Genomic DNA, 16,060 nt, shown 5'->3' on the forward strand with positions numbered 1-16,060 from the left:
AGGAGTGATCAACATATTTGTCTCCTTCTCAAGAATATGTACAAATAATGCTTCACAGCTCACATTTGCTTTCTTCCAAGAAAAATTAATGAGCCTTCAGAATTAAGGACATGTCAGTAAAAATTCTAGACTGAGTTGAACGTTTTTTAAGTCTCTTATTCATTAATTGGTTTAAGTCTGAGGTCCCTGAATTTTAGATTCAGTAAAGACTGTATTTCATGAAAGTCTATAAGAAACTGCAGGGGTCGGTTGAGGACAGGTCCCAGCAATTTGCCAGCACATCGCTTGCAGTGAGTCTGCACAGCTGAGCTTTTTTTTAAAATAAGGAAATTAACTTTCCAGCCCTACACTTAGAGAACCTTGTTTTGATTGCAAAGTGTACAGGTACAAAAACCGAAACAGGGCCACGAATTACTATGAATTAGGGTGGCCGTTGGTTTCATGGGAGCCGTGAAAATTCACGCCTCCTGAGGATCTGGTCTGTTAGCCACAGACCAGCCTTCACCCCCCCACACTCCACAAGCTCTGCCTAGAGCTCTGTCCGGCAAGCTGGGCAGGCGTATGAACACCGAACAGTGAGCGACCAAGAGCAGCGGGAGAGGAGATGGATTTTGCGTAAGCCTACAAGCCTAGACACCAACACGGTCGAGGGACTTCACAAATTGCGCGTGTTGCACTGTACGTTGTGAGAATGATTGACAATTAACGTAACAGCATAACTAAAGGCTTGTGATGTAATATCCCCGGGTCGACTAATCCAAACTGTATCTCTTGTCACCTGCCTCCCTTGTTACCTTACACAAGTCACCTCCCCCTTGCTCTTGTCCTTTGCGGTCCGACGATGGCACAGCTCGCGGCTCCTCAGCAGGACGGTCCCCGTCCCGGCTGTGACCTCCATCTCCTCCCTTGCCCTGCCTGTGTTGCCTCTTTGATCCCTCAGTGAGCTGATTGAGCTTAGCAAGCTGTCAGGTATTAACCCAGGAAAATAAAGTGAATAATTATCTGCCAGTTTCATGATCTGAATCAGCTCACCGCAGTTTTCCAGCTCCAGGCAGAGCCAGGAGATGGATGGAGAGGAGGGGGAGAGGAATAGCGGTTTCAGTCAGAGGAGACATCTTTGGCTGTCTCAACTGCTGCACCTACCCACAGCTCAAAGCCCTTGCCCCACCGTGCTGGTCCCTTGTGGAGGACCCACTGCATTTTAGGGCGTTTCTGTGTCCTGTAGGACCAACTGCTGTGGAAGGAGGAAGATGCTCCATTGGGCAGAACAGTTGCTTGGTGTCTGACTTGCTGTCCAACTTCAGTGCTGCCTGAATTTTTACCACATCAGCTTTGTTTGAAGCTATTTACCTATTTTGAGTTACTGTATTGTTTCCCATCGCATTCGGTCACTGTCCACTCACTCAAGTATCTCATTTTGTCTAGTTGGCTGTGGAAACCCAGTCTCTCCATGCAAACACAACTGCTAGTGTGGCTCCCCGCTATGCTGATATTTCTGTACTTGTTTATCTGCAGGAGGAGCTAAGGAATTGTTTTGCTTTAAAAACAGGACAGCCTGAACTGATAATGCACTTTTTAATCTTAGCTGTTTGAATTAGTTGTGGGTTAAAGCCGCAGGTACTACTGTGGCATTAATAGGATGATGTTAGGCTTGATTTCCTTTGCTTTGCATGAGAAGTCTGGGGAGAATCTTGGATTTGTGTGGCAGAAGAATACATTATCATGGTGAACAGCATTTCTGAAGCCTCATAGTAAATCACCAAAACAAATGTAATTCTCAAGATTGGCCTCAGTGACCATAAAGTCTGAGTTGGCTGAGCAGCAGGACAACGAGGGTAACTGAGGAAAGTGTCTGGGCCAAACTAAGAACCCAGGTTTCATTACACCTGGTGCTTACAGGATTGGTTTTGATTTGCATCAAAGAAGGTTTAGATTAAATATTTGGGGGGAAAAAAACGCATTGCTAGAAGGAAAGGCAAGAGGTAGGTGAGATCATTCCAGGATCCCTCTGCCAGAACAGGTTTGACACACACTGGTTTTGTAACACTTTTCACTCAGTTACCGCTATCTGGTTACTGTGCCCTGACTTGCTGGCAGAAATGAGGTGTGAAAACTGAATAACTGGGCACGGGACAACTAACCTAACATTTCCTATCACACAGAGCCAGTTTGGGGTCCAGAACTTGTGCCGCTGTGTTGTCTTTCCAAGGCAGTGTGGTTGGGATAGAGGAAGCCGGTGTATTCCAATAGGCAAAAAATAAAGGAAAATTTGTTTGGCTGTGCACGATCTTATGTGGGCAAATAGAATAAAAAAAAATGAGCCTTGTGAGCGAAGACTATATACTGACTGACCTAGGATATTTTTTTGATGAGATAGGAAATCTTGTATCTCCACTTCATTAATCTGATTGAATTTAGGAGCTTAAATAGTGTTTAAACATTTTATTCCTTGTGTGAAGCGTGGGGACAACAATGGAAAACTTTCAAACATTTTAAGATCCATTTAATTTAGGGGTTGTAAAATAGGAATATGTGCAAGATCTACGTCCCTATGGTAGGGACGTGCCTACGTTGCCTTTGGCTCCATGCTGCTACTTCTTTTGTTTGTTTGTTTGTTTGCAAGGTGAGTTTGTCGTGATTAGACTCTGCTGGGTAGACAGACAGAGGCGAGGCAGGCGTGCACGCCACATGTGGGAATGTGTTCAAGGTTTTCCACAGCTGGTTCTTTGATTTATTTATTTACCGATAGAGAAGTGGTGGGAGCTGGTAGAGCTGCTGACACAATTGGAAGCTCGATGTATCGCTTTGTTTCCCCGCTTCAGCCATTCCAGCCTACATTACCACTTCTGTATACTGATGCCTACAATATGCCCTGAAGTTTTGGCATCAGTTGAACTAAGCCAGTCCCACAACTGCAAAAAACTGCGTAGTAGACACTCAATCCAGAAGGGTCAGAAAAAACATCTAGTCCAACCCAGTACAGTGTAAACTCCAGAATATTTCTTAAAATCCTCTTAACAATCCTTACCACTTAGAGTAAAATACCAAAAGCAGTGATTATAATGAACTAGAGGGAGATCAGGAGAGATCAAAGGCATCCCTCTAGCAGCCTAAATCCTTGAAGTAGCAGGTAATTTGTTAGATTTAATTCTCAGGAGTTAGCCCGTGCCCCAAGCTATAAAGATAAGTTAAAATAATACCAGTGGGCCTCTGCCAGGCTGGCCTGGGGGTGATTCTTTGTGATCCCAGATCTGGTGGGATCAGTTGACTTGCTGATCATAGGAGCAAGTATTTAGGCGAGTTCAGTGCCAATGAAATAACAGAGCAAGTCTCCCCCTTAGTCCTCTGAGCGGTCTCCCGGGTTTCCAAGGAACAAACAAGCAACAAAACAAAAAAGCCAAGCCAAGTTACGCAGCAAGGGGGAAGAAATCCTTCCCAGCACCTGCAGGCAGGCAGTCCAAGGCATGAAGCATTAGATTAATAAATCGTCGGCAGGCAGCAATCAAGTCTTTCTAAGGGATAATGCCCCAGGCTCAGCACGGTTTTTCATTTGAATATAGCAGAGCAGTCTCTTTCCTTGTCTTATATACTCTTTCACAGGAATATCGTCAGATAATTATGTTTATCTTGTACTCCACTATAACACAAGTCCGTCTGAATAGTAAAATTAATTATTTTTTTATGTAGCTGATTTTGACTTCCTCAGGACAGTACTTCACAGTTTCTCTTACTGAATTTTATCTTGGATTCTTTACCATGCCTTCTGCTTCTGAAGGTGATTTTGAGTTTGACCATGCTCTTCTGGTTTGTTGCTCACCTATTCTTTTGATTGCACTCTGTGCCATCCCTCCAGCTATTAACAAAAATAAGAGCTAGACTAACTTGAGACAGAGCCTGGCACGTCTGCGACGCCACTGTGCAGTTCCGTTTCTGTGCTGCTTTTTTTCTTGGTGTTAAAATTATTTGAATTGATAACATTTCAATTTAAACTTTAAAAACTTTGCTTGGTATATACAGTGACAGCATTTGTCACTACAAATGCGTTTAAGAATGTTTATATACAATAGTTCCAAGATATAAATGATCATTGTTTAAAATCTGTCAAGGGAAAAATCTTGCAACGACTAAATATGTAACACTGACATTTGAAATCAGATCAGACACAATTATTTGGCTTGCACTTGTAGTGCTATCAGCTGCTTTCCGAGTGGAAGAAGGAGGAAACATTTCTGTGGCAGGTTAATTGCAGAATAACAAGCAAATTCTCTCTTGACACTAATTATTCTAAATAAATTCAAACTACATAGAACCTTTTTATAATGAACCCATTCTTTTCACAGAACAACTTTGGTCTAAGTGGAAGTAGAATTGCAATTGGCATATTGTGATGTATTGAAACAATTCAGGACTTTCATTCCACTTCTCAATAAGTGGTGTTCTCCAGTGCCCAGGTAGAGAAATTGTTCTGAGTGCGATGAAGGAGGTACTCCTGTCTTCCCAAAACAGCTTTGCTTGTTTCTTAGTAGTTGGCTCATGAGAGCCAGGAAGGAAAAATGTTTTAATCCTTGAAAGCCATTTTAGAACTAGGCAGATCTGCATGGCCTGTAAGTCATGTAATATTGTATACTGCTGTCAGAGTGGCGTGCTTGCTCTTCTTCTTTCTCACTGTTACCTTTCTGGTGGCTCTTCTTACTGTAAGTGAAGGCCATTTTGCCATCGCTACAATTGTCTGAATATCTCAAAGACTTTTGCTTGTATGTATTTAGTGTGCCACTTTATCCTTTAATTCAGCTCACTTGCAATATTTGAGTTTATACGAGATTTCAGAACTGAGCCAGTGTGACCTGGGAACAGACATGGCATGCTGTTATTAAAGGCCTCAGCTGAAATCGGTCAAAAGATATGGACTTTTTGGAGTCATTGTTTGTCTGGTTTAGACCCGTTGCCCTACCATTTGCAAAGCCATCATTTCTGCAGTCCCCACCCCAAGCAAATAAATGATCTTGCAAGTAAATGCTAAAGAAGGAGGCAGACAGATTGTGCAAGGTTTGTACTGGGTGATGAAATCCCGTATTTGATCCAACTGATGAGCGATATTAGTATAGAAGTGATTAAATTTAGTATCGGTGCAAAGTCTATTTGCAGTAGGAAATTGCTGTTTCACATTATGTATTTTTGTAATCCTGTGCAGAGCTATGTACGCTGGACTGTGGCAGCCATGGCGTCTGTTCAAGAGGGATATGCCAGTGCGAAGAGGGCTGGGTGGGACCAACCTGTGAAGAACGTACCTGCCACTCGCACTGCGCGGAACACGGCCAGTGCAAGGACGGGAAGTGTGAGTGCAGCCCTGGATGGGAAGGGGACCACTGCACCATTGGTAAGGGCGCTTTGTGCCTCTAGAAATAAAATACGTAAAACCTTAACCAGTTATACAAAGATCTGCCATAGCCATCAGTCTGATTCAAGTCATTTTTGGAAAAAATAGAGACCCAGAATCAGGCCAGGTGTAAAAAGGTGCCTCTGCACTGATGGTGCACCCTGCTTGTCCCACAGAATAGCAACTCAGTGCAGCTTTCTGTTTGGAGGAAAAAACACTGATGAATTAATTTTTTAAAAAAAACACACAAAAGAAAGATATCTCAGTCCTAACATATCTTTGGGTTGTGTTCGTATGTGAACTTTGAGTCAGGAAGGAAAAAAATGTTTAAGAAATAGAAGGTGTGAGGGGATGAAGCTTTTATTCAGCTTAAGTAATTCTTGCATTAAATCTCTTGCCTTCATGTCTGAGGATTTACATATTTTACTTATTACTAGAGGTGCTTTTTCTATAGTTGGCTTCTAACAATATTCCTAATACGGTAAAGCTTTCAGATCGTTTTAGAAGTCATTACTCTACTATACAAATGTAATAGTTGTATTTTTAATGAAATACAACAGGTTTTTGCAAAGTCTAATAGTGTTTCTCCCTAAAATGTCCCAGAGCAAGATTATTTATTATTGTTTTAGTTGTTTATAATAGCAGGGTATCTAATTTTTAGAGGTAAGCAGTGTAAGCTCTCATGCTTGCTTCTTGAAAAAAAAGTAGAATGTTTTAGCTTCATCTTGATCATTTTAAGCTAATTGATTCCCTGGCTCTAGAATTTACTAAATCAGATTTGCTAAATCAAGAATCAGGTTTGTGAAGGAGGAACAGCCTAATTTTCTAAAGGTTGTGTAGAGCAAATCCAGAAAAGGACTAAAATAATTAAGAAGATAAATAGAGCTGCTCATCCCATTGTAGGCACTGCCAGGTATGACCCAAGCTGTCCTCTGCATGCTTGTCATCAAATGGAGAACAATCACATACGCAATGTGTTTTGATCACAGTAGCAGGAATAGATCTGACTGCAGTAAGAGGGAGGTATTTTATATTTAACCAACAGGTGGCAAGCCATAAGCAAGTGGTGTCTGTATTTTCATTTGGGTACAGAAGTTCAATCCATCTCAGTTTTGTTCTTTTCTTTTTTAAGCTCACTACTTAGATGCTCTTCGAGGTAAGTTTTTTCATATCAGCATTGCGAAAGAATAATGAAAAGATATGAAAGTATTGGCGATGGAGTGTTTTGTGTTACCTGTTTTGTCTGAGCTTCTGTACTGCTGAGTTGCCAGAATAGAGAAAACATTTGTTTATGGAGATAGAGATAGATAGATAGATACACACACACAGAGAGACAGAGTGAGATTTACAGAAGAAAATGCAGGTGTTAAAAATAATGTGCTCAACTCATTGGCAAAGTTGTAGCAATGTAAGCATGTTTTATGTGGCCATCTGATGTGCTATGTTAGGCAAATCAGGTTTTTTGCTCTCGCTTACCATTCCAAAGTAATGACAGAGCTGAGGACTTGCTCAAAAAAACTTTGTGTTGATCCTGTCTTCCATGAGAACAAAAATTTGCCCTTTTTTTTTTTTTATTTGTGCTTGAAGCAAGTTTCTTTTGAGAGAGAAGTACACTTTTTTTAAAGCTGTCTATGCTAGATGTGATACAGTTCTCTTCAAATCATTTGATACAAGAGTTAAATTTTATGTTGTTTTGTGTCTGGTGCTGTTCATTTGATTTCCGTGCCTTGCCGCAGGTCCTGCTTGGTCATGTCAGCGCAAGTACCTTCCCCGAGTTTGACAGCAGTCCCTCAGTCCCAGCCATGCTGTGCGGAGCAATGATGCACATTGCCCCTTGCAAAAATGCTGCTAGCTGAAATATCAAAGTAACCAATATTCCAGGAAGACCTGGGTGTTTGTTTCGTGTTTGCTATTTTATTTCTTCAGAATTAGATAATAATAAAATCATGTAGGCATTCATTTGATTACATTTATAGTCTTAGAGGATAACCACCCATAGCAGCAAAATCGAATCATATACAAGAAATTAATTAACTCAGCAGGACAGTGAATTGAGGTGGAATAACACCCCCATTACCCAGAACAGCTCTCACATCCTGCCCTTTCCCCCAACTCCCCAAAAGAGGCAAATAATTGGCTTTTGTAGTGTATCTGGTAGTGGCCAACCTCATGCTATTTTAGAACAGCAACTTCCAGAATTCCAGTGTGAGAAAACGGTGCCATCCATCTCCGGCTCTTCCGAGCAAGATGGTCAGACTCTCCAATCCCCCTGTTTGCAGATATGGTTGATAAACTGTGCCGAGGGTGAGGAGGAGAGAGGTGATGTGTCTAGTGTAAAGTTGCCAGGAGATGTGCTGCACGCTGGGATGTAAGTCACAACCAGACAGACCGGTCATACAGATTTTCTGACCCTGGTTGGCTCCTCCAAAGTCCTTCTGGAGCATCTTGGGGCTGCCAAACATGTATGCAGACTGAGGCCTCCTCTTTCTTCCTCAAAACAAATTCTCTCTGATAACACGCGTTGACGTTCACTATCAAGTACAGAAGGGCTTTCAGTTCCTGTATATCCGTGCTGGCAAAAAGAAAGGAGCCCTCTTAGAAGGGATGCCACTTGTGCTGTCAAGCTTATTGCTGAGCTTTATCCACTGTCCTTTGGCTCCATGTGTGACATGGTGAGGATTTGCCAAATGTCTGAGTTGGCACCAAACTATGCAAGCAGATGGATATGAGTGTACACATCCAAGAGACGATTCCTCTCTCACTCTTAGAGGCAAGAGATCGAGCTGAGAATGTCCAAATTACTATTGATTCAGAGTTTACAAATACATAATCCAGAGGATGCTACAGTCATTGTTCCAGTTTTAATCTAGAATCAGAGCCACTGAAGGGCAAGTGTTTGTCATATGTGAATCAGCTGTAATGTGAAGGAAGTGGAACTGGACGTTGGAAGGAAATGCTCCCTCATTTGCCTTCTGTGGAAAGAGTTGCATTGTAGCATAAATCAAATTGGTTTTTTCTCAGTCAGCTGACTATTTGTGAACAGAATAAAAAGGTCACCTCCACTCCCTGCAATGTGTAGGATTATGTCCATAAATGCCAGTTAGTCTTTTAAACAATATTTCCCATGTATATCTTTGATATAAACGTTGATGATGTATATGCCTTCCTTGGAGATCTACAACTTATTTTTCCGTAAGTAGAGAAAGAGACGGACGTGGCAGACTGTTAAATATCTTCTTATAAGTTTACTCATTTTTTTCCTGAGCGCAAAATGTTACACACTAAAAAAGCCTCATTCCTCACTGAGAAATGACTTTTGGGCAAGCGAAGGGAGGGACCAGGATGGGTATTTTTTCATATTTGGCCAAAAATATAAACGGCTTGCGAGGGAGCTGCAATCATTTGAAGGCAGCGAGTATAATACTATATGAAAGAATGTTAAAGAATAATGGCAACTGTAAAAGAAGAGAAGAAAACTCCTCCATGAAGGCTTCTTTTTTACATTTTCTTTTCTAGATGGCTGCCCAGGTCTCTGTTATGGAAATGGGAGGTGCACTCTTGATCAGAACGGATGGCACTGTGTTTGTCAAGTGGGCTGGAGTGGCTCGGGGTGTAACGTTGTCATGGAAATGGTGTGTGGAGATAACCTGGACAATGATGGAGGTATGATACATAACTCATGTCTGTTTGTTTATTTGTCACATTCTTGATTGTCATTTGAATCTGTAGTTTGGGTGTATGTTTTCCTTTTTATCACAGAATGCCAATGTTTGTCTGTTCGCTCAAGACAGTTGTTCCACTGACTTCATCTGAAGCAGTGCAGTGAGGGAACAGACCCTTGTGCTAGATGTTATTCAAGGCAGAAATTATGTATGTGCTGTACCTAACATCCCAGTACTTGATTTTTTTTTTCTTTAAAAAAAAAAAAAAGTGTAACAAGTAATTTCTTCTATCTCCTTTCCACTCTACCTCATAACTCTGTCATCTATTTCAGAAAAGACAGCCAATGGATACCCAAATGAAAAAACCTCTGTGCCTGTCAAAATGCATCCAAGGTTTAGTTTTATGTTAATATTAAATGAATACATTTGCAAGCATAACGTGTACATTTAGAGATGCTTTTTTAACGTTAATCTCTTTCTTAATGTTTCCACTGAGACACAGCACAGTTCTTGCAATTATCTGGACCTACATTTGAACGAATGTTGAGTAGGGAAGTGCAGAAAGTATGCAGAAGTAATTTTTGAAAGTACAATAAACAGAGCCCTGTACTAAAATAATTGTTTGCTCTTTTCCACCAGTTGAAGCATTGGGTGCTCCCTACCTCAGACCTCTGTAGTCCTGATTCATTCTAAGGCTGGAGAAGTTTTAGGTGTGCTAGGAAAAACATAGTTCGTTCTTAAGTTAGTCTCTGCCTCCTTTCCAGTAGTTCATTCTAATACACGAGCTAGTGCTTTTTTTTCAGGAAAAACATCCAGATTCTATTTCAAACTTACCAGTGGGAGAAAAGCTACAACATTCCTTACTGATTGTTCTCAGAGTTAATTATTTCTCCTATCTATTTTAGGAATACTCATTTACTAGACAGTGAAGAAGGACTATTGCTTTCCTCTCCTTTACTTAGTGCCATCCTTTACAGTGTGCTTGCCCCCGTACTCGGAGCTGTGCAGCTTTCTCATTCGGACTGTGAATACATCTGCCCCAAGCACGGTTACATTTTTTTCCTTAGGTTGTACACTGAGATGTAATGAAATATATATTATCTTATTGTGTCACACTTACAGACCACCTCAGTGTCTTGGGTGACCTGTCATACCCCACTGTAGTGTCAAACCTTGGTATAATGATTGTCTGTTTTCTTCTAGGTCATTGATAAATTAAGCTTGATTTAGGGCCAAGAACTGAGGTCACTGTGGGACCTCAATAGAAACATTCTGACTCAGTGATGATTCTTCATTTACAGATATATTTTGAGACCTTCTGATTTTGTATCCTGTGGGCTCTAAGACCATGCTGTCCTTTGGCAAAGGCCTCCTCATTTCTGAACCCCATTCAAAATTGCCTGATTCCTCTCTTATCCTTCCTTTTCCACCTTATTTCCAAGACGTCTAACGACCATTTCTCTGCCCACTCTCTCTGCTCTTCTACGCTGGTGCGTATCCCTCTCACACAAGGTCCCACAGCTGGCATCGCTCCCCCCCGCGTGCTCTCCCATCTGTCTGGTGCTCTCCCCTGCTGTCCGAGCCACTGACTCACCCGCCTGCACTCTTAAATCTGTCCACAAAAACCCTGTGTAGCCTGTAATGTGTGTAAAGCATTTTCTGATCCACTCTATGAATTGGCTCTGTATAAGCTGCCCTGTATTGTGATTTTGGGTGCTTTATATTCTGCAATAACGGTGAGTTATTGAAAGAGTTGGCAGTTTTAACTCTAAATCTCCTTGAATTTGTCAGTTTAAGGGAGACACTTAACATCATTTCACTGCAGGTTTTAAAAGTAATTTTCTTTTTCCTTTTTAATGGCAACATAACATGGACTAGGACAGCTCTGTTGACATTACAATTAGAGATAAGTGCAGAGAGAAATATTTAATTAATCTGACTACTACAGATGGGCTAAAAGTAATTAAGTTTCCTTCACAATCAATTTTATATAAGAAAAGAAAATTATATCTACATATTAAAACCACTTCTCTTTATATATGAAGTTCATAGGGCCTGATTTGGCATAAGAATAAATTAGAAAAATTCCCGTAAAGTCTTTGGAGTTACACCAGTGCGACATTAATACAGAATCGGAAGTTGATTCCGAGTGTTTCAGGGTTTGTATACACACACAACAGTAAAAACAGAAATCACGAAGGAGACATGACATTACCTGTTAAGTCCTGTTTGCTGGGAGGTTGTGCCTTAGGCTATGAGAATATTACGGTGGCATAATGAGTTACCATTCATCAAACTACATAACAATTAGGTTCATGAGGATGGACGCTATTAACGTTTTCACCTGCAGTTGTGGTGAGTTAAGAGCATGCACTCAGCTGAGTTTCTGCAACTCAGCTGGCAGGTAGGAACTTCCTAAGCTGTTAGGATGTGATCCCATTCAGTCAGTGACACATTGCCCAAGAGAACATGCTCTGGACCTAATTTAGGGCCCTCGTGTATTCCAAATCATGGTATTCTTACCTAGCAAAAGTCTTATTCATTCCAGTTGTGTTTAAATCAAACATACGTATCTCAGTCCTTAGGAGGTGTTTTGTGCTTCAAGTTTGTTAGGAGGAAGTCCCAATCAAAGAACAAAGCTGTAGTAAAGTTTAACAATTATTATTTCAAACAAATTCTAATTTCAGGAGTTAGGCAGAGTGATAATGTTATGTAGTTTCCAGTTGATTTATTATTTGGTACTTTCAGAGACTGAAAAAACTGAGATTTTTACTATACAAAAATATGGGGTAGAAAAAATGTGTTAGAAAATGAAGCATTTTATTAGTTCCAACTGTAGGGATTGAATAATGTCATCTATTTGGCACAAGGAAGCATTAGCGTTATTGTTTCGCCTGTAGTAACAACACAAAAATTTTGGGAGGGAGGAAATGTTGACTTCATTTTTTAGGGACTGGTATATTGGTATAAAGGTAAGCCACAAGCATATTCACAGGCGTCCTGGTTCTGCAGATGCTGAAGCACCGAGTTGCCCAATTATCAGTGGTGGTAAGGTTAAACACATGCAGAAATATTTTCCTGAGCAGGGAGAGTACTATTTCTTTAGTAGAGCCCCATTAGTATACACTGTACTTGTGCCCTGACTGTACCATAACTGCCTTTCCCTTTCCATCTCATAACTCTCTGTTAGCTTTTTCCTACTTGCAGACTTAAGGGCATGTTTACCTGTTCAAATATCACTACAAATATCATTGAAAAGGTCTTAGCATTATAACAGATGCACGACGGCATGGTTTGCACTTGCTCTTGTGGAGCGCATCTGCGGTCTGTTAGCAGTGTGATGTCCATTAAATAATGCCAAGAAGTCAAGCAGATGTCCTTTGCGGTGGGGCCTTTCCCTTGCCGTGCCTTCCCTCAGCATCCCATTATTCCCCGTTATTCTCCATTATTCCCCATTATTCTTATTTTCCTTCTTTCATTGTCATGACTGACAAGATTTCAGTTTATAAGATGACCATTCAGCTCATCTGAGCAGGTCATTTTCTCTCACCCTGCCATTACTTTAGACTCCTTTGAAAGCTTCAATAGCTCCAGGAAGATCGCCTGAAAGCTTTGCCGAGTTCTGCGCAGGCGAGCGCCGGTGTCCCGGGCGCGAGGAGGCAGAGCACGCTGCCGCGGGGCTGGGACGCGCAAGGACGCTCAGCACCAGCTCTCCGGTCACCCCTCTGCCCTGCCAAGCCACAAGTTACCTGCTGTTCTGACATATATTCACATTGGTGCTGCACAGGCAGGTCTTTATCTTAAGCTGAAAGTTGCAGCCCCCACATCGCTCCCATTAATTTCTTTGATACGGATCACTCTTTTAAATTTGCCTGGATCTCATTTCATCGTTTTCTTTTTCTTTCGTGAATCAATCTTGACTGTTTCTTTTTAAGGAAAATACTATTTACTACAAGCTTTGCATTCTCTTCCAAACATCCCTTCAGTCACTTCAGACAGTTATTGTAGCTTTCTCCAAGCTTTTCCAAGCACAAGAAAATATATGACTCAGCATAGCCTTGGGCTGATAACCAGTGCTGCTAAAATATTGATGTATTTCTGACCCATCCATTGGCATTTTAATAACCTATCCATCACAGAGATATTGAGTCCATATATAAGTAATATGCTATTATTACACAATATAAATAATACTGATGGGAATGGTTTTCATTGTTGCTGAGCAGCAAGGGCTCCCCAGGGATACTTAGAGTTTCTGAAAATCGTATCCTGATATATTTGTGTTCTCCTGCGTGTGGAAGGCCAAACACCACTGGTCCTCACTGGATAAAACATTCTGCAGCCCTTCCACAGGCACACTGGTGGGTTCCCAATGTCCTTAAACAAACGCTGGTGTTCCCAGTGAACAGCCTCACTGTCTGCTGCATGCTCTGTATTCCAGCTAAAATTTGAGAAGCCGTTTGGATTAGTGCATACGAATAAGCATTAGAGACTCATGACGGTTACTGCTGCTTAGTCTCTTCTGAAGTTACGCTTTGATTCCGTTTGCTTAGATTCCTGGCAACCCTAATTGGACTTAACTGAGCCTGTGGTGAAACAAGTCGGCACAGGCAATTTTTAATACTTATTTGAAATCTGTAAAAGAAAGCAAGCAAATGTAAGATGAAGACTCCTGCGGATTTTTTTTTTTTTCTTTTTCCCCACAAACGATAGTATTGAGCAAAAGCTCAAATCCTTCAAGTGTTGAGGGTCATGGTGCTGAGTTTTTTAGGTTGTCCTGCATAGGGAGTTCAGAGAACAAAATCTGCTTACTGCAAGGAGAAACTTAAAGCCCATTTTTTACTTTCTGTGAAAATGTTCTGGACATAGTTCTCACAGCTCCAACGCTGGCTTGTGATCAGTACAGTCACTTGGGATCAGCACAGAGGGAGCAGGAGAGCACTTACGCTTCTGGGTTGCTCTGCAGCAGTGGAAATGAAGGTCATTGGTATTATTATATTCAGTATATTGCTTCGAGGTGGGCTTGATTTTCATATGGCTGAGCAGGTATATTTATTAGTATGTGTGTTTGTGAGTATGCCTGCATACATGTATACGCATGCACCATGTAAGTACATACACCACTTATTGTAGTATTCTGGGCTTGGTGTTAACCATAAAACTTCAAACCTATTGCAGTTAACATTAGCGGTGTCTTCTCCATGTGTGACAAAAGCTTGAAGGCATGAGAACTCTGCTCTTTTAATGAACTTTAAAGCAGAAGAATAGCAATTTTAAGTATTATTTCTAACTATTTACATTTTGCTTGCCAGAACCTAATGATGGTGGATGGCTTATTAAAACAACTAACCCAGTAACATGGGAGGTAGAGTCTGATTGAATTTGTCATTTTCATAGCCAGTTAATAAAGCGTCTCAATGTTTTAATGGAAAAGAAGCCACTGTGAAAGTTATTGCACGCTGCACTGGTGAGCTGGGGAAGCCACCACTGCTGAAATTAGAACCGCTTTGGTCTTCGCTTCCCTTACCCGTGAGCCCACCCAGCGCCTCTTTAATGTCCTCGGGTGCTCCCCTACCTAGACAATTTGTACTAATTGTGAACACGAATCCATTTTCAGCAACATGAGTTATCGTGATATTCCCGTATTGCAGTCATGAATTGCAGGTAATTCAAGGGTAGATGAGAAGGCTAGAAAGGCCAGGATTTGAAAAGTAGATGGCATAGAGCTGTTCCTATCAGGCCTGAAATATGTGACTTGTTCCATGTTCTTGCTATGAGCTTATAGCTGACAAAATGGCTTTTTCTTTTCCAAATGTTATTATTTTATTGAGGATTTAATATAGATATTACGCAGCGTATGGAAAGCTCAAATACAAAACATGAAATACAATCGCTGTACAGCACTTGCCCGAACATGGTAATTTAAGAGGTATATTGCTGGAAAGTAACCAATGGAGAAGGTGGGTCCATAGCTCCGCTGCCAGTTTGTCTGGCTGCTGAAGGTGATCACCCATGTAGAAGAGAGATTGCTGCATAATGTGTACCTTAGAGAATGCGCTGTACCTGGCACAAACTGAGCCTTCCATGGCTGCAGTAGAAACATAGATGAGGAGGTAATTTCATCACACTTCTGGCATTCTTTCCATCATATTAAATAAGAAAAAAATATATTTATATATAAATATATATATAAAAATGTATAAGCAATAAAATATATTTTGTTTGATGGAAAACATTGTGTGATTCCATTGACACAAACTCCTGACACAATAAATATTAATACCATTCCTTATAGAAAGCTTCCTGAAAGGATCCCTTCCCCAGCAAGGAAATGGGAAAATCTTGTCCTAACTCTGTGAGCTACGGCAATGCAGAGAGGAGTGGTGTGACTGAAAACAGAGCAACTTGTTTTGGCATGCTCTGCCTTTTCTTTGAGGTTGTCTAAATTATTTAAGAGTGCTATGAAGTGCTTTTTATCCTCAAGTTGATCTTTGTGAATTCTATTTTAGCAGTAATATGAAAAATATTTTCATTGTCTAATTTACTTACAAGACCAAAAATCCTAGTTATCCCTTGCATACAAAACAAGGTACCTGGAAGGTGTGAACCGTAATCTCAGACTCCTCAAAATGTGAATCACTTTATTACATAATCTGTAGTGCACCGTGAAGGTGCCTGACTGCCTTTTATGTAAAATAAATAAAAAAATGCTAATAGCAAACCAGAATCATTTACACCTCTGTAATACATTTTAGTCTGCACCTATGCTGTGATGCACTTTGTGGTAATTGACAGTAAAAACTTCAGTATACAGGCTCCCCTGCTGTATGAATTACAGTTTTTGCTGTTTGTAGTAGTTTGTTGATACTCCTGACTGTTGTCTCCTGAGATTTAAAAGAAACTCTCCTGTTTTCTTAACACAATGAGTTTTTTAATAGTCGCTTCCTGATATGAAACCTTAACTAAAAAATGTGACCATTGGTTGAGAATTGACTAATGTATTTGTAGCATTGTAATGAAT

At 40.8% G+C, this 16,060-nt stretch overlaps 1 protein-coding gene across 5 annotated transcripts in view; it reads left to right on the plus strand.

Annotated features, from left to right (window-relative positions):
• The window catches only part of TENM1 (teneurin transmembrane protein 1), a 252,225-nt gene that overhangs the window by 147,630 nt on the left and 88,535 nt on the right, over window positions 1-16,060 (plus strand). For 4 of the 5 annotated variants that reach the window (XM_075053993.1, XM_075053994.1, XM_075053995.1 and 1 more), the window contains 3 exons: window positions 5,192-5,377; window positions 6,510-6,533; window positions 8,894-9,040. In XM_075053993.1, the coding sequence (XP_074910094.1) occupies window positions 5,192-5,377; window positions 6,510-6,533; window positions 8,894-9,040 (357 nt within the window). The remainder of the gene's footprint in view (window positions 1-5,191; window positions 5,378-6,509; window positions 6,534-8,893; window positions 9,041-16,060) is intronic. The other variant, XM_075053996.1, reaches the window with a different exon arrangement.

Source organism: Buteo buteo, chromosome 22 (assembly GCF_964188355.1).
Source record: "Buteo buteo chromosome 22, bButBut1.hap1.1, whole genome shotgun sequence".
Taxonomy (NCBI): domain Eukaryota; kingdom Metazoa; phylum Chordata; class Aves; order Accipitriformes; family Accipitridae; genus Buteo; species Buteo buteo.